This window comes from Ruditapes philippinarum, unplaced genomic scaffold, assembly GCF_026571515.1.
Source record: "Ruditapes philippinarum isolate M1 unplaced genomic scaffold, ASM2657151v2 ctg10_1_1_1_1, whole genome shotgun sequence".
Taxonomy (NCBI): Eukaryota; Metazoa; Mollusca; class Bivalvia; order Venerida; family Veneridae; genus Ruditapes; species Ruditapes philippinarum.
This window is the reverse complement of record NW_026866259.1, coordinates 308,782-330,940: the sequence shown is the minus strand read 5'-3', so window position 1 is coordinate 330,940 and position 22,159 is coordinate 308,782. Positions and strand designations below refer to the sequence as shown.

The following is a 22,159-nucleotide window of genomic DNA, read 5'->3' as shown; positions in this document are numbered from 1 at the left end:
CCTTGTTCCTGAAAATGTTAAACTTTCACACAAACACACACTTTCACACTTGTTTAATTCTACTCAGATTACATAAATGACTGCCTAGCCACAATTTTCCATGGATATTTTGAATTTTCAAATACTTTTGCATTTTTCAAATAAGCAAAAATGAGAAGTTTGGAAACATTATTTATAAGAAGGTGGTAATGAATTAGAAAAGATAGAAACTTAAAAATATCCATGAAAAATTCCAAACCCTGCATAGAAAAAGAAAGAGGTGAAAAATAAAGATTCACAGAAAACAAGAAATATATGAACTTGACTTACCCCAGTATATCTGTCTGCAGGGTGGTACTCATCAGCACTAGGTGATACTTCGGAGAACAACTGCTGCGGTGGTGAAGGTCTAATGATGTCACCTGGTTTAGCATACACTATTGTTGTCCTTGGTTGCATCATTTGTTCTTGGAAATTCTCAGTATGTGGAAGATATACATCGCCATTCATAGGTGTCTGTCCATTCACATGTCTTGGAGGACTTTGCTGTACAGGGCTACCAGTCTCAGACTTAATTCTCAGTGGAGATCTTGGGCTGTCAGAATCTGACTTCAGTCTTGTAGGAGATTTCTGAAGTGGTGATTTAAGACTTTGACTTTTTTCAGTCTGATCTTTAATGGCATCATATACTGCTTTACCGGCAAGTACTGGTGCACCAACTACGGCCAGCAATCCCAATTTCAAAGCCTCTTGTGGAGACATTTTCTTTCCAGTTACTTTGTCAGTAACGGCCCCAGTTCTTACATCTACAAGTCCTTTTCTCATAGCAGCATCGAGCGATACTATTTCACCTGTACTTGAGTCTATCACTTTAGCTTCATCTGATCTTATTTGACCATCAGTAAGAGCTTTGTCTAAACTTACAACATTGCCTGTTAATGTATCATACAACATACCAGATTCTTTATCAAACATATTTTCAACAAGACCTTGTTGTATTGCTTGTAACAGAGATACTCGGTCATCTTTATCGGAAACTATCACTTCAGCAGTTACTCCATCAATTAGATCTTGGCGTACTGCTGAAACTAGTGGTATTTTTTCACCTGTTTGCTGATCAAGAATTGAAACTAAATTTCCATCTACTATGTTTTGAGCAATAGCTTCCCTCAGAGTGTAAGATCTCTGTGTTTTCGGATCTGTAAACATACCAGTATCAGAGTCATATAAACCTGAAGCTACACAGTCTAACAAGTTCAATGGTGTTCCTTTAGTTTGTTTAACATCAACGTCAGGTCTCAGATGTACTTTCTCTGCTTTTGCTTTCTTTTCATTAATTTTGCCAGTTCTTGGATCAATAACACCCTTATCCATACATTGTTTTAATGTCAATTCTTTCCCAGTAAGAATATCAACCATTGCATGTTTATTTGGATCAATAATGTCTTTGTCAATTGCTTCATTAATAGATATAAATCTACCTGTCTCTGGATCTCTTATTTTTCCTGTTTTTACATCAATAAGACCAAGTTTCAATGCTGACTGGAAAGACATTCCGTCTGTTAATTCAAAGTGTTCAAGTTCCATAGGCGATTCAGATCTTGGACTGTCTGGCTCAGGAATATTGCCAACTACAGCCATTTCTTTTTGTTTCCATGTACGAACACCTTGTTGCTGATGAAATTCCATTGGTGCCCGACCATCTTTATCATCGGCATGGTTTTCAATATCAGTTCTGTAGTTTAAAACTTCATCAGCAAATACACTCTCTTCTTTACTATCACTAGTGACACCAAATTTTTCCATTTTCATATCAACCTGTGTATCTAAGCCATTTTCTGTTGACATATGTCTTTTTTCACGTTCAGATTCTTTCCTCTCAGATTCTTTTCTCATTCTTTCAATATCAGCTGCATCGGTCGCTTTGGAAAGTTTGATATAACCCTTTTTGAGAGCGAGTTCTAATGGAATATTCTGGATGGTATTAACATCAAAATAAGTTCCTTTTTCAATGTCTATAATTCCATCTTTTATAGCTTTGTCTAGAGAAATATCATTATTATCTCTCTGATCAACAACAGAAGTAATTTTCTTCACAGGGAAAGACAATCCACCGGTGTCTACACTACTGTGCATTAAATCATCCTCTCTAGTTTTACAGGTAACTTCACCATGAATTAATCCTTTTTCAAGTGCTACAGTAATAGGTGTAGTTTCTCCAGTCATTGGGTTCCTATATGTTCCCTTGTTTATATCAAGAACACCATATTTAATTGCTTCATCATATGACATCATTTCCATGGTTCTTGGGTCAATTACACTATTTATACTAAAAGTCACTGTTTCTGATGAGATTTCTTCAGTCAAACTGGATTCAACAATTTCTTCTTCAGCATCTATATGTATACTCTCTGTAGAACTTGACCTTGACCCTTCAATGGCAGCAGGCTGAGCAATGACAAGCTTACGATCTATTGCCTCATTTAATGTTAGAACTTCACCTGTTACAGGATTAGTGTATCTTTCAAGGGAACTATCCAGAATACCTTCTTCAAGAGCTTTGCCAACCGAAATAGATTCACCAGTTCTTGGATCTATCACAAACTTCACCATTAACGTTGTCATTTTTGTGGTTATTATTTTACTTCCTTCACCTTCGGCATTAGACACTACTGACATTAACTCAGCATCAATCAATTTTCTTTCTATTGCTTCAGGAATACTTAATCTTTCACCAGTTTGAGGATGATTGTAAATACCTCTATGTTCATCTAGTAGTCCTTGTTTTATTGCTTCTGCAACTTCAAGTCTTTCACGCGTAATAGGGTTTATAACACTCTTTAATTGGTAAGTTTTTGTTTCCTGTAAGTACTGACTTGAACCAGATTTAGAACTATCGTCATCAGCGATAACAAGTCCTTTATCAACAGCTTCACTTATTTTCATTACAATCTTTTTTCCTCTGCTATCTACACCATTATAAAGCCCTTTATCCAAGTTAAGAATACCTTCTTTCACTGCTTGACTTATTGATATTTTTTTACCTGTTTTAGGATGTATAACACCAGTTAATGAGAATGATTTTGTTTCTTTTAAAGTATTGGCCGATGGTTCAGATGTTTCAATACCACGTACAAATCCCCTAGAGAGAGCAGTTTCAATTGACATTTTTTCATCAGTTACTGGGTGAATAAATAACCCTTTATTCATATCTAAAAGTCCTCTATGTATTGCTTCATTAACTCCAATTTCAGTTTTAGTTCTTGGATCTACTACAGATTTCACTTTAAAATGTTTAGTTTCAGACACAACATTTTCAGTTATTTTTGGTTTTGTTACAACAGTTTGAGTAAAAGAATAGTTCTGATCTCCGAGTTTTTTCATCAATTTTGATTCAACAGTAGCTTTTCCAGTATTTCTTAATTGTTCAGTCATTTCAGGGTTTGTGTGAATTTCTTTCATCCATCTATCTACATCGGACTTTGATGTTTCACCATCTGTATCATCCATATTCATCCCATTGGAAGGCCACTCTGATGTTAATTTCAATAATCCTTGTTCAATTGCAGTTTGTACAGGCATTAAAGCACCAGTGTTAGGGTCACGGAATGTTCCAGTTTGTTCATTTAGTAAACCTCTAGCAACAGCGTCGGATACAGATATTGAGCGGATTCCTGCTTCCTGTTGACCAGGCTGCAAACGTGTTGTGACTGTTGTCTGAGCAATGATTGGACTAAGTAGTTCTAAAACAGTTATGGCATCATCTGTTGATACAATGCCTTCTTTTGCTGCTTGTTGCAAACTTAATGTCTTTCTTGATCTTGGATCTCTTATTTCAGCATTTTCTGGAGTTATCAAACCTATTTGTATGGCTTTGAGAACAGAAATGTTACGACCACTTGCATCTTTCATTGATATGTCTTTCAAAAGAACTTCAGCAACATCCTTATCTATAAATCCTTGTCCAGCTGCAGCCTTTAACAAAATTCTCCTGCCTGATGACGTATCAACAAAATCACCATTGCTTGTAATTATTCCTTGTTTGATAGCTTGAGGCACTGAAATAATTGTCCCACTACGAGTGTCTTTCACACACCTTTTACTAATATTTAAGTCCTCTTTAACAAACTTTATATGTCCTTTATCAACAGATTCTGTGAGAGTTTCTTTCTTGATTGATTTATCAGGATGAACAAAGCCCTGTTGATCTAGTAATCTCTTATCAAATGCTTCACTTAAAGATAACACATCTCCTGTTTTAGTATCAACAATTGTTTTTGAGTCAGAATCAATTAAACCAATGTCAACTGCTTCCTTCAAGGAGATAACGCGTCCAGTTTGCGGGTCTATAACTTTGCCGTTTTCCATAACAGCACCTTCGCGTATTGCAGAAGATAACACTGTTGGCTTATTAATCAATTTTCTTTGATATGCATCATCGAGAGCAAGTTTCTGTCCACTTGACTTGTTAATATAAGATCCAGATTGTGGGTCTATCACACCATTGTTAACTGCTTCAGATAGCGATAATAACTTCCCAGTTTTTGCGTCCTTTATTTCCTTTTTTGTTGGATTGATTAATCCCTGCTCAACTGCCTCAAGGACAGTTAATTCTCTTCCAGAAGTTGGATTTAGAATTTTACCAGATTGAGGAATGTATAAACCATTTTCAACAATGTCTGCTAATCCTAGTCTCATAGTGGTTGATGCAAGGTCATCATTTGTGAACACAGCTTGTGATTGGGTAATGAAAGTCACTGTAACACCTTCACCTACTAAATTTTCAGCGTCTACACTAGATAAAAGCCCTCGAGCCACAGCTTCCTGTATAGGTATGAATTTTCCCGAACTTGGGTCTTTAACAGAGTTTTTGCATGGGTCAAATAAGTCTTTTTGCATAGCTTCAAGAAGAGTGCATTCCTGACCTGAGAATGGGTCTGAAATACCACAAGTGGAGGTTAATTGTCTTTGTAAGTCATTAGAAACATACCTATTTGCAGTAGCTTGCGTAAGATTCATTTTTTTATTTATTCTCTGATCAGTTATTGTCCCAGTTTTAGGATCAAACACACCTACTTTCACAGCTTCAGCTAAATTCACTTTTCTTCCTGTCTGAGGATTCAAAATAGAAGGAACATGTAAATATGTTCCTTGTGGTGCCAGACAACCTTGCTGTACAGTTATCAATGTTTGACCAGGTGCCGAAATTTCCAAAGCATTATTTTCAGTTAGGCTAGAAATGCTCGCCACTTTGTTTGACAATTTTTCAGTTGGTATGGGTGGAGTTGTCATTCTCCATTTCACTGGAGATGCTACAGAGGCTACCACATTTCTTGAAGGTGTTACATGGCTTTCTGGACGTGACACGCTAATTGTCGTCTGGCTACCAAAAGTCTCGCCAGTTTTTCCCATAGCCTGAAGTCCACCATAGCCTTCAAAGTCAGCAAGTTGTTGGAAGTATTCCTGCATGTCCTCATCCACAAGCATCGAGGAACGTTTTGTTAGTTCTGCTCTGAAGGTTCTCAGAAGAGGTACCTTGTCAGTTACCAACACAGGGAACTGAAAAAATAGAAAATGTTGCATTGCATTAATTCACAATAGCCTGTAAACAAATTTCTTTCATACATGTATTTGTAATTAAATTTTGTCATATGTGTCAAATCCATAAATAAATAAAGTTATCACAATGAAATTAAGGAATTCTAAATAATTTGACCTTGAGGGTCAAGGACAATGAAATGTCAAGGTCATATAAATAATTCAACATGTCCTTTGTTAGGTGTTCTTTTATCCAAGCATGAATTAAATCAGTAAGTAATTAAAAGTTATGACAATTTAAGGATATTTAAATAATTTGACCTTGACAGTCAAGGTCAATTTAAGGTCAAGGTCATATCAGAATAATTCAACATGTCTGTTTCGTCATATGTGTTCTTTTATCCAAGTATGAATCAAATCTGCAAAATAAATCTGTCGATAAATAACAAAGTTAGGACAATTTAAGCAAATTACTAAAAGTTTAAGGTTATTATGAGCAGAGGTCAAGTTCAGTCTTGTCTACTTGAAAATCTTGTCCAAATAATTGTCTGTCAAAGTATAAAGACAATCCATTATAAAGTAAAACGTTAAATTTTTTTGGCTGGCAACAGAAAGGGGAACAGAGACAACAAAACTGTAGCAAAACCTCAAAGTTTTTCCTTCAAAAAAGTTGAGCTAAAAATTGTGAACAAATAATTCCCTCCTAAACAATGTAAAATTACAGTCATTTGGTTCATTTGACCAATTATTATAAATTTAAGAAACATGTTAAAACAACATTATATATGGATTAAAGTCAGAATTTTGTCTGTTAATATTGTCTTTTCAAAGATGCTGTACACCAAATTCAATATACCTGTACATCAATATTAGCTTCAGAAAATACATTCTTAATTTCCTGTAGCTGCCTGTTGGCCCAGAGTACTTGATCAATATATTGCCGATTCTGATTGTCTAGCTCTGTCTTCACAGTTTCAGCACCTGAGGCTCGTCGAGGGCGTTTGTGTAAACCCTCGGCCAGGCCTGCATCTACACTCTGTAGGCTATTCTGGTATTTCTGTAATTTCTTTTCATAGATCTGCAATTAAAGATTCATACAATATTACAATGTGCTGGAGTACCATTTTAAAGCTGTATAATCAGCTATTTAAATCACAATCAAACAATAATACATAACCACTTAAAACATTGTTTTCCATCAAGTCCAAAAGATACGTGTAATGTTTAGGTTTTTTTTTCTTTGGAATTAATGTTGTATCTAGAGTGCAAAGTTTCATCCACCATATCATCACAGCTTTTCAGAATCTCTTCAATAATAGTGTGTTACCAAGCTACCATTTATCTTTTCTACAAATCCCTTCACAAGAATATCATTACACTAACATGATGCTCCCTGTTGCTATTTTGTTTCAAATAAAATACATCACAAAAACTTCGGAAATTTTCTATTTTTAGCCTCAGTGAAGATGACCTTATTACCTGCATATGTGTTCAAAGGGTTATGACCATCTGAGATTAACACGAAGAATGCATTTTACACATTTGTTGAAAAATGAATGTTCACTCAAACTTCATTCGCTTGAACTCAGTGGGCCAGTTCTAAACAGTTTAAAAGATCAGTAGTTTGCGCCAACCAAGGTATTATCATGAAAAAGAGGATCGTATTTTTACGAAGACATTGAAGAAGAAGGTAAACAATATTATTAGAACAAACAAATAGGTTAATGAATTACATGTCTTATTTTGTATCAATTTATCTTAATTGCCTGAATCACCATCACAAGATTATAAAAACATGCAACACCAACTGCCAATACATTTTGTAAAGGAAGTCAACAAGCAACTTTTGTTGTTGTCTTATTTTTGACCAAAAAGGTGTGATTTCATTATATTTCTGCTGATAGGACTTGAGACTGTTTGGAGAGTTCAAGTAATCCATGGTAGAACAATATATTTATATAAAGATATTGCGGATTGTGAGTTCAAGCGAATGTAGGTATTAGAGCAGTCAGAGTTCGAGTGAACAAAAATTAACTGTATTTATCTTTGGTGACCTTGACTCCATTGACATTAAACCCACACAAAGGTAAAGATTAGTGCAAGTTATTGGTAACTGAAGGACCGAAAGACAAACCAGTAAGTAAAATTACTCTAAAATATTTCTGGCAGGGAATTTCTTTGTGGGTGGACTTTTAAAAATCAAACTCCCCTTAAAACATTGATGAAATCCAATTCAATATACTGTATTCTTTCAAACCTTTTATCAGAATAAAAACATTAACATAATTACAATCTTACACGTGCTGTGTTATGTCTCTAAATAACATATGTGTAATTGGTCTGTTAATAGCATAAGCTAATAGAGACATCACAAGATAAAGCATAAAGCCAACACATAAATCCACACTGTAGAAGAAATCTACAAGAAATAGTTCTATAATTCTGAGAATTAATTAACACTTAAGGCAGAGTCAGTACAAAATAATGTACATAGCAACATTTTTCTCAACAATACATATACAGATCAAACAAGCAGATACATCTATCTCAAACAAAATTACAACTATGTTTACTTACTAGTATTTACATTTACATCACATTTTTTAACACTTTATTTAAAAAAATCCCCATTCAAAAATTCTATTTAAAAACATATGACATGCAAAAATAGAAACCATGCAAATAATCATACAAATTTCATGCTGTCTCAGTACTAAATCATGTATAGTAAAGATGAGAATGCTTTATTTTTAGAGCCATCTGTGAATATTCATAAATGGTCACTCTTTAAAAAGTAAAAACCTCATTTTGACTGCATATGTTTCAAATGATTTCAGTCATAAATTATGTATGTTCACATACACATCACAACTCCTACACTTTGTACACATACAGAAGACAAAATATGTCCAAAATGTTGGCTGATTCATACAAGAGGTAAAACTGATGACCACAATAAAAATTTCTTTTGTTTATTTTTCTGTTTTTTATCCATTTTATTTGTTTTTTAATCATATTTTTTTCAATTGTTTCATCTTACTGGCTTTTATGGATTTCTTACCAATAATTACAAATTTCCCCACAAGTGCGTCAGACTACTAATCACACATGATTTCTAAATTACACTTAATGTCTGAGATCAATTGTAACTGATAAATGAGCCAAGTCATGACAAAACCAACATAGTGGGTTTGCGACCAGCATGGATCCAGACCAGCCTCATATCCGCGCAGTCTGATCAGGATCCATGCTGTTCGCTATCAGTTTCTCTACTTGTAATAGGATTGGTAAGCGAACAGCATGGATCCTGCAGCACGGATGCGCAGGCTGGTCTGGATCCATGCTGGTCGCAAAAGCACTATGTTGGTTTTGTCATGGCGCGGCTCAAATGTTTGCCTGGTACAAGGATTCAACAAGTCACCTGTTATTGGATGATCTTCCTCATGAGCAGTATTTGTTGTTTTCTGGTTTTCGTTTTTTTTGGTGTGCATGTGTGTTTGGACACCACATTAACACTGTAAGGACCATAAGGGGACTTTCTAGCTTAACTTGTGCAGGCAGATCTCACATTATTTATTCACACATGTACAGGCACCTTAAGAGAACCACTGACAATCCATAAGCTAGCTGGATAGCTCTTTAAAGTCCCTGGTGGGATTCAAACCCACAGTGGTGAGGGGAAAGTGGTTTGAAGTAAATGACCTTAACCACTTGGTAACCAACCTTCTATTGACCTAAGCAGGGCTAAAATTGGAGGCATTTGGAACATCAACAAACATTGAAATCGCTAAAAAGTCCTGGCTATGTCTCACAGAAAGCAATATCCATACATACATGTATAGTACATACAGTAACATATCACATTAAACTGTAACATACATGACAAATATACAGAAGTACAAACACTTATACTATTTTCTATCAGCAGATAGTTAACTAAAGTCTCACCTCACAAAAAACTATAGTCTTTAATCTATATGACCTTATTTCACCTATCCACACAAAATTTTTCATGCAATTTTCTAATACATTGTGGATTTATGACTTATCAGCTAACCATATATGACTAACACTCCGTACATTATTTTACAATATTCAATAATAATTCATCTATGTGTATAAATTGTGAGAACCTATCCAGATCTGATTATAGTTTAACAAGGTAATTGCAGCTTTCAACCATTTTCACCAGTTGTTTTGTGTTAGGAAGTGACTAGCCGTACGGGCCCGTACGGCTAGCCTAAAGTTCTAGCCGTATGTGAGTCACGTACGACTAGCAAGGACACACTGTATTGGCTAGCCGTACGGCACTTTTCAAAATTATAATGGAAGTCGAAAATGCATATGTTATTTTATGACTTTAAGTGAGGATTTTAACCAAGAAACAGCAATTGTCTTCGTATGTTTACTTTTTAGAGATTAATCGCCTTGTTGGCTATCGATCTTTGTCATCTCAAGATGTCGAGAAAAAAATAGCATTTGTTTGCATTTTAAATAACACCAATTTAAATAGTTTACAAAATTTTAATTATAATCCTTTTTTGTTTCATTAAGTTTAATTTCCGACACCTTTAAAAAAAAAACCACCGAAAATAATTGTTGTTAAATTGGGCTCTGATAATTGTGTCAATTACCGGTGACAGTAAAGAAGTTTGTCCATCATTAAGGAAAGTCTGCATGTTCCGTGAAATGCATTCTAAAATTATATTGTCAGCCACTGGGTAGGCTTTAATTAAGGCTAATTAATTGATTGTGCTTTTATGTTCGATATTTATCTACTGCATTTGCAATTTAAAACAACAAATGGTAAGCATGAAAAACAACGACATTATAACTTAAAAAATGCAACTTTGACACTTTTATCAAGATAGATTATACAACGCTTGTTCGTTTTCATTTTTTTTTACAAAACGATGGTGCATCTTTATTAAAGTGAACAAACAAGGACAAACGCAGAGACTTGATTAAAATCCTTGTTTAAAGATACAAAATAACATATGCATTTTCGACTTCCATATAATTTTGAAAAGTGCCGTACGGCTAGACAATACAGTGTGTCCTGGCTAGTTGTACGTGACTCACGTACGGCTAGAACTTTTTATCAATGATAGCCACTTCCTTTGTGTTATATAAGATACAATATTATAAAGAAATTATTAACAGGAAAATATTGTCAACATGCTAAAACATAACATAAATGTAATGTTAACAGCATGGCTGTGCATTCTCTTATGAAAATCCAATCAAGCAACATAGCTTGTATATTTTCATGCACATAATATAGTGGTTTCATGCCTTGCTTCAGTAGCCTAAGTTAACAACCATCAATAGTCAGGAGCAAAATGGGGCTTCAAAAGCCTAAATCAGTCAGAATAGTATTTGCTTAAGGTAAGAACATAGAGAAATGCTTGATAAATGCTTCATAAAATGATGATCAATTTTGCCCTAAATCATATCAAATCCAAAAAGTTTTGTTCAACTTGAATTGAAACATTTCTGTCAGACTTTTAGATAGATCAAAAGCTCCCTTCTTTTCATTTTGTTTTTCTATTTTTTTTTCAAATTTTATCTGATTTACATCACCATCATATTCTAATCAAAAACATATGGTATAAAATTTATGTGTGCTTGGACAATGCATCTTAATTTTAAATCAATTTAAACGTTAAGTTATTAGTAAGCCAAAGTTTTAGTAGTAGGCATAATTAGGGTTACAAGTTAAAACTATGGATCAGATATTTGAAAAGGAAAAAAAGAATATAGAAAATTGGAGAACAAGGTAGCTGTTTATAGGTTGATTTTCAATCATTTAATGTGCTTTAAAACTGTCATTTATTTAAGAAATTTTGTTGCCACATTATCTCACCATTGCTGTGCAGTTTTACACAAGTTGCCATATCATTTCATATTGACTTACATTATTCAAGTCTAGTGTTATAAAACAAGCCTTTTGCTAGCTGAATAACATCTCTCTGGTAAGTTTAATGTAAGTCAATATCGAAATGACAGAATAATCACACGATGTCTTAACACTTAAATCAGAATCTACTACAAAATCACCATTTGAAAAGTCTTTTTTAAATACCCAATGTGTGTCATAGAAAGAATCGTGTATATATTACTTAGGTAACGAGTGTCATCATGTGATAAACTGACTAACTAGTTGTGTAAAAAAAACTGAAATTTGTCAACATAAATGTGAATATATTCTCCAATTTTGTTACATTGACAGGTTAGAAAGCATGCAAGAGTTGTGTATACAAGGGACATGCAATATCTAGAAGCAAAACCAACATAACAGGTTAGTCAATGTAGAATATTAGCACTTGAATTATACGATACACCTCAATAAATCTTTACAAAAATAAAATAATATCCATAAAAATAAGATTCTTTATTGATTTATTACATATTGTTATAAAATTCCAATATTGCTTTTGTTAATATGCCTTTTACAAAATTACTTATCATCGTTTTTTATCTGATGTATAGATATAATTACTTACTGCGTATATTATTTTTCCCACCTCTCAAGCAAGATATGTGTGCAAACACAGCGCCCTCTATACTCCTCTATAATGCTCGTGATTGGGTGAGTAAACATGTAGCAGGCGGAGTCAACAATAGGTAGGCGGAGTCACGCCACAAATGCACACTTGGTGGGTGTTGCCAACTACAGATGGGTGGTACATACATTCATGCAAAGTGGACAGAAAATGGCAGCGTGCCAAGAGATGACTCAATGACACTTGGATGCTTTATCAAGGTTAGATTAGACTTCTAAACTCGGAACAAAGAATTAGGAATGAAGCAGGAACAGTGATTATGCAACAACAATAAAAGTGCTGAAACAAAAAAGGTAAAAAAAAAAGCTTTGGTCTCAAAAAAAATTAGACCTGCATATCTGAAGGCAAGCAAGGTTTCATTATCATATATAACTATCATTATGTAACTATGTAAGGCAAATATGTTCCCTTTGTTTCCTTCATTTTGAACTAGAAATTTGTACTTAAAATAACTCAACCATGGGTAACTAGGTTAGATATTAACTAAATCATGTCTGAGTTATTGTTTTCGTAAAATCATTTATACTTGGAAATAATTGTTTACTCACTAAAAATGAGAAATTCGGATCAGGACTTAATTTTCATTAAAAATTTTCTTTCAGAAAAAAAGGTGAACATTTTGCCTTTATAAGATAACAATGCTATAAATGGTATTAAAATATCCAGTAACAAATGATACACCACACCAAGAAAAAGATTTTTTTTTGGAGATTTTAATACAAAACTGACACTGGGCCAAAAAGAGGCTGTGTCAATTTTCTGTTCAATATCCCAAAAATAACAAAAACAACAACATTATTTGCATTGTCACATCCACACATACATGTATACTGGTATTTATATATAGCTTGACATTAAAAACTCCTTTTACCCTGAAAAAATGTTTCAATTCGAAATTATCTATCTCTGAAACTAAAAAATACCTAAAAATAGCTTTGTTTACACTATTTTTTGGAGAGGGTTCATGCTGAAAATGGTCCTGTATATATTTCAAACATGCAGAACAAATTGTGTGAATGACTTTTTCCCAGCAAAAGCAAGTACTCATATTTCTCCCAAAATATTTTGAACCAATACAGAAAGAAAATATCTCAAAAATATCTAAATTTTGTAATCACAGAAAATTAAACTATTTCTTCAAACTCTTATTTGGCCATCAAAAAGTCATTCAAAACAATAAAACTGAAAGAAATCAAAGAATTATATATAAGTTTCACTAGCAACAAAATAAAACAAATTTCATTCCTATACAAACTGATCCATTGCTTATACAACATATGTTACAAGTTATATCACTGTAGCATGACATACAAACCATACTTCAACTTCATGCTACAAGTAACAACAAACCATGTCACATCATAAAGGCAGAGATTTATATACAGAATGATACAGCGATCGACAGTGATACAGGTTTAGAGAATTTCCTTGTACCTTTGCTTCCCGTATATATTGTCCACCATGTCTGTTTACTGCCTCTATCTGATGTTGGTGTTCTCCAAGCGAGTTATAGATCGACTGAAAATAATGATTATAATAATAAAGTACTGAAAGAAGTTAAAGTTGCTGTAGCAAAAAGAAAATAATCAAACAACAAAAAGTTTCTTATTGCTAATTTTTATCCGAGGGTTGGGAGTTGTGGGGCAAGAACCAGACATAAGGTGACTTCCATGCCTTATCTCACACAGTAAACAGCACCTTAGAAGAAACAATGGTTGTCCATACAGTTGCTGGGTAGCATTCTAAAGAATTCAACGTGTTTGGCAAGATTCTAACACCAGATTCAAAATGTTTCTGGCATAGCAGTAATCTAGACTTAAATATTTACTAAAACAATTCTTTAACTTTTATTCCTATATACAATTTTTTTTACAATACATTTGATTATTATTAAATTATTTGTTATAATAAAGATATGTTTGTTTGTTTGATTGGGTCTTATGTCACATCGACACAGTATTGGTCATTAACGACGTTCCAGCTTTACTGGTGGAGAAAGTCCCCCGGGTGCCCTTCTGTGCATTATTTCAGGCACAAACGGGCACCTGAGTAGAACCACCGACAATCCGTAAGCTAGCTGGATAGCTTCCTCACATGAAAGAATCCAAAGTCCTTGACAAGATTCCAACCCACAGCGGTGAGGGGCAAGAGGTTTGAAGTCAATGACCTTAACCACTAGAAGAGGGACGCCCTACTAATAAAGATATCATACCATAGCAGGTTGTACAGATCGTTTAGCATCTTCAACACTCGACACTGGTGACTGAGCATTGATTTTGCTCTGGGTCTCGGCAACAAATTCCTGCTCCTCCGCAAAACCATTTGTGTATTGAGTCAGAGAATCTACAGCATCTGTCATGCTCTTTAATCTGTATTATAATATTTCATTGTAAAGAAAGATACAGAACATTTATGCATAATTACAAGTTTTTATTTTCTAAAAGATCACAAAATTATAACTAGGGTTAAACTGATTTTTTGTTGTTACAGATGAAAACTCTAAATTTGCTGATTGACACAGAATTGAACTTTAGCACCTTACTGAAGAAACATTTATCTGAATCAAGACAACATAACTGATATATTATGCTCACCTTTCTGTGACTTGTTCTTTGACATTATTCCATCTAGTTGTCAAGTTACTGGCCTTCTTCTCGAGGTCTTCCACGTCATGATGTCGCGACGTTCCAGGTCGACTCTTCTCAACAGCACTTCTTAATGAGGTCAGATCATCTTCTAGTGCTGCCAGCATTGATTGTCTGTGTTCTAGTGAGGTTTTTATTGTCTGAAATAATTCAGTCACATCATCAATGCCTAATCTCTCAATAGAAATTTCAAACATACTTTCTCTAAACTAACTTTACATATATTCACTAAATAGAGATTAATATAATCATGCCCTCAGAGATTTATTTCCACCAGAATTAACTCAAAACTGCACAAATAAAACAATTCTTAGGCAAATATTTTAAAATTTCATTAAAGACATATATCCAGAACTACATATCTTAGTGTTTACTGATAAACCTACAATAGGATATCTTTCATTTAAACAATGATTACCTGTAACTCATCCCTTTGGGCAGCCAGGGCACGAGGGTTGGAAGACATGCCTTCCTGTGAGCCCAAGGTCACTTCCTGGTCTGCTACGAAGGCACAGAGGCTGTCCATTTTATTCAGGCAGGATTCTAAACTCTTCAATCTGTGAATAAAAACAAATAAAACATTTTTTATTCACATAACATTTTACATTACATGTAATGCAATATAAATGACTATAAAATTAATGGTTATGTAAGTTTGTTTGTTTTAATTGATTTATAAGTCACACCAAAACTTAACCAAGTTGTGACAGCGAAGCAGTGATGAGTACAATATCTCCCTATTCTTTTAACAGTCAAGCTAACAACGTTTTCACTGCATTGTTTCAAAATACAATTAACAATTCTTATGCCAAATTTCAGTTATTAAGATACCAAATATCAAATATTTAGGATAAAAGTCAATTAACAAAGGTGCTTTAAGAAACATCGAGTGTGGTGAAACAAAAGCTGGACTGAAATTGTATAATAAATTCAACACCACACTACAGGTATACCTTTCTTCGTAAACATTTCCCACTGTGATCATTTGTTCCCATTTCTCATCAATGAAGAGAATTTTAGAGTCAGTCTGTGGACTACTTGCCCCGAGTTGACGGTGCACAAGTCTCAGCTGCTCCACAGCTCCTTCTTGGTTCTGTAGTCCTCTTTCCCAATCCTGCATTTCAAATATAACATGTTATATACTGTAATGCTCATTCATGCTTCCTTAAATAATAATTAATTTGAATTTACATTTATTTAAACAGTTTGAGACTTGAATTTAACATGGCAATCAACAGTTTCAAATGTAAATTTAATAAACAACAACTCTGTCTCTAATATCATTTTCAGCCACTTGAATTACCATTTATTTACCAGTGCGTTTCTGAAATCTGCTAGGAAGGACTTGATACCTATCCATTTAAGAGGTTCTTACTTATCATTACATTAGATTTAAGTAATTAGTTAGACCTAAATCAACTATTTTTTATTTTCAGGGTACATTAGTTGCATCTTAGTACTAGTCAATTCTGCAAATTGAAATAAAATATGTGGATTGTGGATAGTCTCATAATTATAAATTACAGTCCCTGTTTAAAAGAAAAGGAAAATAAAATATGATTAAATGCTTTAAAAGTCTTTAGAGTGGTTACTTGTTTGGCATGTACTAAAGCATTGAAATCATTTCTTGTTCCCATCTACAAACCTACTCAATCTACATTGGTTATGGTCTGAATATTATGCTAAATTCATAAATCTAAAGTTCAAATTTTATATTACAAGAAACTTTACTTACAGATTGCTGCTTTCTGGCCGAGTCCATGCTTTGTTTATCATGAGGTAGAGGCTGCTGTATGCGAGTCTGAAGGTCCTGTTCCAAGGAGCTCAGCTGGTAACTGACCGAGTCTAGCTTCTGTATAAACTCTTTATCAGGACCACGAGTTTTCCTTAACTCTGTATTACAAATATCAACAATATACACTTTGTTTTTGTTTTTATTTTGAGTTTCTGTAATTGTTTTTCTAAAGTTTTTTTTTTTGGAAGTTTGTTTTTGCACAATATTTATATAAGTTAGTCATATATAAATGGGTTGTAACGTTGTAGGGTAGGCAAGTGTTCCTAGATTGACTTGCTTCCCCCACTAGTAATTTGTATATGAATTAAATCAAAGAAAGAAAATAAACAATAGTTAAAATATTTTCATAAATTAAATGATAAGAGATTCTTTATTTACTGAATATAAAAATGACAAATAAAAATAATTTTTTATGATTAATGAATCTAAAAACAATTTAATATGAAAAAATATGAAAATCAAAAAAGTGAAAATTAATTATATAATAATCTATTCTTGTCTTTTATTTCTCTTTCTGGAATTTATCAGAATGTTAAAAATAAAACACTTTCTTACATACCTTCTTCGTTAACAGCAGCTGTGAGGTTCTGGAAGTGTTGATTGCATTCATTTAATCTATCTCTTAACTGCCTCATATCTCTGTCTCCTTCCCCCACCTCAGCAATCAATTTTGTAGCATCTTCATTCAATGCTCGCATCAGGGCCTCACGTCTGACTGGGTCCAGGGCCTGGAATTGAGCCAGGTCCCATCCTTGTATCAAGTTGATGGTTCCCAGCACCATGTTCTTACTCATCTTTCTCTTGCGCATTCTCAATAAACTTTGTAGGTGGTCAAATTGTATTTTTAGCCTGTAAAGGTAAATGATGCCAAAAATAATTTCATTTGATATTGATTATAGTAAACATTGTTCATTATGGTAAAATTAAAACACTGTATTACTGCATACATTAACATCAATACTCTTACAATAGTTCTAAATACTATGAGAGAATTTTCTAACTAATATACATTTTGTATTCTGTATCAATATTTTCAAAAGCTATACTATCTAGATTAACTTCCTATGTGTGTCCAATTCTCAATATTTACATTACCTCCCTTGGTCCATTCTCTACACATTGTCTGAGGTGATGTTTTTCAATAAAATTATTGATCTCCTAAAAATTCTGTACATAATATAAGTTCAATATTTTCTAAGCAAGTGTAACCGAATATATCTCATTATTTCAAAAGTACATCAAAATAATTATCAGCATTTGGAGATTTTGAATTTTTTTTTTTAATTTCACTGGATTTTTCTCACTTGGGTATTTAAACAAATTACATAAGATTTTACCTGTCAGCAAATTCTATGGCTTCATAATTAGGTGGAGGTAATAGCAGACATACTGATGGTACAAGATCTTCCTCTCCTCGCATTGTCCGCACCTGTAACACAAATTGTCATTTCATTCTTGTAAAACTGTCCATGGTCAGTGCTCAAGTAGGGTGTGAGTTGAGAGACAGAGACCTGACTCACAAGGCATTCTATCAGTAAATTTTTAGGGTTAAGTTTTAAGTCAGACTAACGCTGGAAAGATCATAAGGTGATTTTCTAGTTTTTCTGACAGATAAAAACCTTAGATGCCCCTCCATGGATTATTTCATACATGACTGAGCAGTGAGCACCAAAGTAGAATCACTGACCTTAAGTAAACTGATGAATAGTTTCGTCACATATCTGGCAGGATTCAAACCGGCAATCGTGGGAAGCACATGGTTTAAGTATACTTTTATTAGTAGGGCTTGGACACCCTTCCAACAAACACAGAAACTTGAATTCATATGAGTTAAAAGATGACTAAATGTCTAAAGGCATTTTTCAAAATCATTTAAGACTTTTAAATAAAAACAACTTAAGACATACCCTCCATCTTATTTTCTGGCTATTGTCTAAAAGTATCACTGCTTCACCTTTGTTTAGCACCATCTGAAACGGTCAAAATAATTTCAGAGTTACATACAATAAACATAAACATGAAGTGATCCAATTGTTTGTCAGGATTAATAATGTCTGGTTACTTTGGAACAGACTTTATTTTATAAATTTTTGATACTTTTGATCCATTAAACGGTTTTGATGCAGATCACATTTTTTTTTTTTTTTTTCAAAAATTATTTACCAAGATATAATTTCACCTTTTTATGAGAAATACTGCCCTGCAGTAACCATGCTTCAATATCCTTAGCATTTTTAGATATATTTTTATTTGTTCAAAGCTCTTGGCGTAAATTTGTTTGAACAAAACTTTTCTATAATGTGAAGATATATCATACTGTGCTCTTGCATAAGGAACATGTAGCAGGACTTTAGGACATAAACAATGAAGGTGTTGAATCTAGGACATTCAAAGGATACCTAAATATAATCTTTTAAAACAGCTAAACTAGAACTTACAGGGGGTTGTTTGTATATACAAAGACATCTACATCTAAGTTCAGAGAACACAGGTTGTCCTCTTTGTTTCAATGGAATGATTTCTCGACTTCTCATTGTGAGTGACGATACACGTCTCTCGTACTCCGACATCACATCTGACAGTTCCTGCAACTCCCGTAACAATGTTTGTAACGTCTCCACTGATTGGCTGTCATCACTGTAGCGGATATTTATAGAATCAGCCTGTCGTGACATCCACTGCTCACATTCTGACGCTTCTTCGAAAAACTGGGGAAAAAATAACGAGAAAATTATTCTCTTTATAGCCATTGCATTGTAATCATATGACTTACTATAATAACAAAAGTCCATTTTCAGTTTTTCCTATATATTTGAGGTGCATATCTGATCTTCAGTACAAATTTTCTATTTTCTGCAACTTTACCAAAAGGTCAAACAGAATAAGAATTGGATAACTGAAATATTACCATAAGGCATTATTTTTTTGGAAAAGTAAACATAAAAGATTACCTGATAATAGGCTGAAGCATGTTTCACGTGAGCATCTAGACACACTGACAGTTGTAGGAGCCATGACCATTGAGACTGCATTTGGGACATATACGCCTGAAATAAATCCACAAATAATTATTCACCTAATACAAAATCATCATTGTTTCCTCTCATGTAGTTATCATTTAATTCTTTTTGGTTGGGTTTTAAGCCACACTGACTCTCTTATGGTTATATGTCATTTTTCCTGCTCTATTATCCAAGGAAGCCTTCACGTTCCCTGGCATGTATCATATAAGAGAGAAGTGTGCACCTGAGTAGAAACACTGACCTGTAAGCTAGCTGGTTATAGCTTCTTTAATGTCCCTGTTGGGATTTGAACCTACAGTGGGCAAGTAACCATGACCACTCAATGGCCATAAACCATGTGTCAGAAATCAAACTAAAATAAATTCTGTATAAACTAATGCTATAATCTTCACACAGTACAAAGGCAGGACAATAAATCTAGTTGTAAATTTAGACATAATTCTTTGTTTGGTTTTCTCCACTTCAAAATACCAGGTTTGATCCGTTGAAATGAATATGAGGTTTCAAAACACATGATAACAGAAATGTTATCAACAATATGTCTATAACTTAGTAAACATACCTCAATAGTTTTGGCTGCTGGGTGTCTATCAAGGACCATGGAATTACCGCGGTCCTGTACAGAGTTAAACTGGGCCTCCCTGGCCTTCATTTCATGAAGGAGATTCTGAAAACAGTGAGCAAGTTGTATTGATGTAAACTACTGACAACTTTAATTATCTTATCAAAATTTTGAGATTTTCAAATACAACAATAATCATGTCATTATTGAGTTGTTGTTGTGTTTTTTATTATAAGATCATTTACATGCTTTCCGTTGTAAAAAATCATCATATAAATGAGCAAATGACTTAATTTTATAGGACATAACTTTATTGTTGGTTTTGAAATGGTGGTCCACCATTGGCTAATTTCAAAATTCTAAACCATCCAATCAGAAGTTTTATTTTCTCCAGCATTTTGAGACAAATGATTTGATTTTTATTGACCAATACTTTTCACAACAACCATCACACACTGGAAAGTCAGCTGATTGATTGAAAATGCATGCATGTAGTGTAGGTATGAACCTTTCTCCATTTACAAAAAAAAATAAAGATAAAAAATTGAAAAAAATCTTCAAAATAAAAAGAAACACAATTAACATAATAAAAGAACATATTCTAAAATTTACATCTTTCCATAAACCCCTCTCCTTGATGAAGCCACATAACACAAGTCAATTTCATAAGATAAAACAAATTTTAAGTATAGGTTTTCCTTAATTAACTCAGTATATTTTCCCTATAATTATCCTTTCCTTTTCTTCATTGCACAACACTCATTTTTAACCCTTACCATACTAAATTTGTAGAATGGACTCCTCCCTCATTAAATTTGGAACAATCCAATGTTTATGTGCAGGGTTTTCTTATTAAAATACTTCAATAAAGTTAAATTTGGAACAGTTCAATGTTTATGTGCAGAGTTTTCTTATTAAAATACTAAAATAAAGCAGCTAACATTGTGAAGCCTGGTCAAACTGCACAAATGTGACAGCTGACCTGGCTTTATAACTGTGACATAGGCAAGTCTGTGACACCACCAGCATTTGGGATGAAAGGGTTCATGCAACAATTCTCCTACCTATATCTTTGGTGTGGTTTTATTTCTTTTTCTTTAAATAGTGCTCAAAAGCTGGGTGCAAAGATCTTGTATGAAACAGACATTTCTTTTTAAGCAAGGTTTTCATCCTCCATAAATGTTTAAAAGTCATACTATTTTCATTGTTTACAGTTCATACTATTTTTATTGTTTAAAAGTCATACCATTTTCAATGGTTTTTACCATTTTCAATGGTTTTTACCATTTAATGGTATGTCATTCAAGGCACAATGCCTCCACAATAAACAATACATTTGTTTCTTTTCATTTCTATCTTAATATCTTAAACATCACATGTATGAAAATGAACATAATGAAGTTCATTTGTCCATGCTACCTTTTTGAAAACTTTATAATACTGAACCATTCTGCTTCATTCACATATTGGTTATAGAATATGGTGTTATTGTACACAAAATATATTGTTATTATGTATAGAATATGTTGTCATTCTGTTAACTTATTTACATTTCTTTGTTCATGCTTTCATTAATCTTTCTTAGATATACATGTATATCTTATCACATGTTTGCATTACCCAATTAAGATGTTTGTTTTTTGCACTATATTGAACAACAAATCAAGTTTTTTTTTTAAGTCTCACAAACACTGTAAAATTGATATGGCCACTATTTAGCTTTAGTGAGGGTACCTCTCCATGCATAACTTCAGACGCAACACTAGTAAGCACCTGAGTAAAACCATCAACTTTCCATAAGCTACCTGGATAGCTTCCTTACATGGAAGAATCTTAAATTCCAGGTGGGATTCGTACCCACAACAGTGAAGATTAAGAAATTTATAACATTAATCTTTACCATAAAAAATATCAGCCATGTTCACCGCATTGTTCTATCAACAACAGTGGAGAAATGGTATAATGAAACCTCACTGTAATGCAGACCTTATATATTTTTTCACAAAGCTTATAGGGATGGAATAAAAGTAAATCATACAAAGTGGCGGCAT

At 33.5% G+C, this 22,159-nt stretch overlaps 1 protein-coding gene across 1 annotated transcript in view; it reads right to left on the bottom strand.

Annotated features, from left to right (window-relative positions):
- The window catches only part of LOC132731938 (microtubule-actin cross-linking factor 1, isoforms 1/2/3/4/5-like), a 134,014-nt gene that overhangs the window by 73,146 nt on the left and 38,709 nt on the right, over positions 1 to 22,159 (bottom strand). The window contains 14 exon segments of the mRNA XM_060718232.1: positions 310 to 5,538; positions 6,374 to 6,595; positions 13,518 to 13,601; positions 14,296 to 14,452; positions 14,678 to 14,868; positions 15,147 to 15,285; positions 15,682 to 15,842; positions 16,464 to 16,621; positions 17,083 to 17,372; positions 17,861 to 17,952; positions 18,431 to 18,493; positions 18,962 to 19,231; positions 19,475 to 19,570; positions 20,109 to 20,213. Of these exon segments, the coding sequence (XP_060574215.1) occupies positions 310 to 5,538; positions 6,374 to 6,595; positions 13,518 to 13,601; positions 14,296 to 14,452; positions 14,678 to 14,868; positions 15,147 to 15,285; positions 15,682 to 15,842; positions 16,464 to 16,621; positions 17,083 to 17,372; positions 17,861 to 17,952; positions 18,431 to 18,493; positions 18,962 to 19,231; positions 19,475 to 19,570; positions 20,109 to 20,213 (7,257 nt within the window).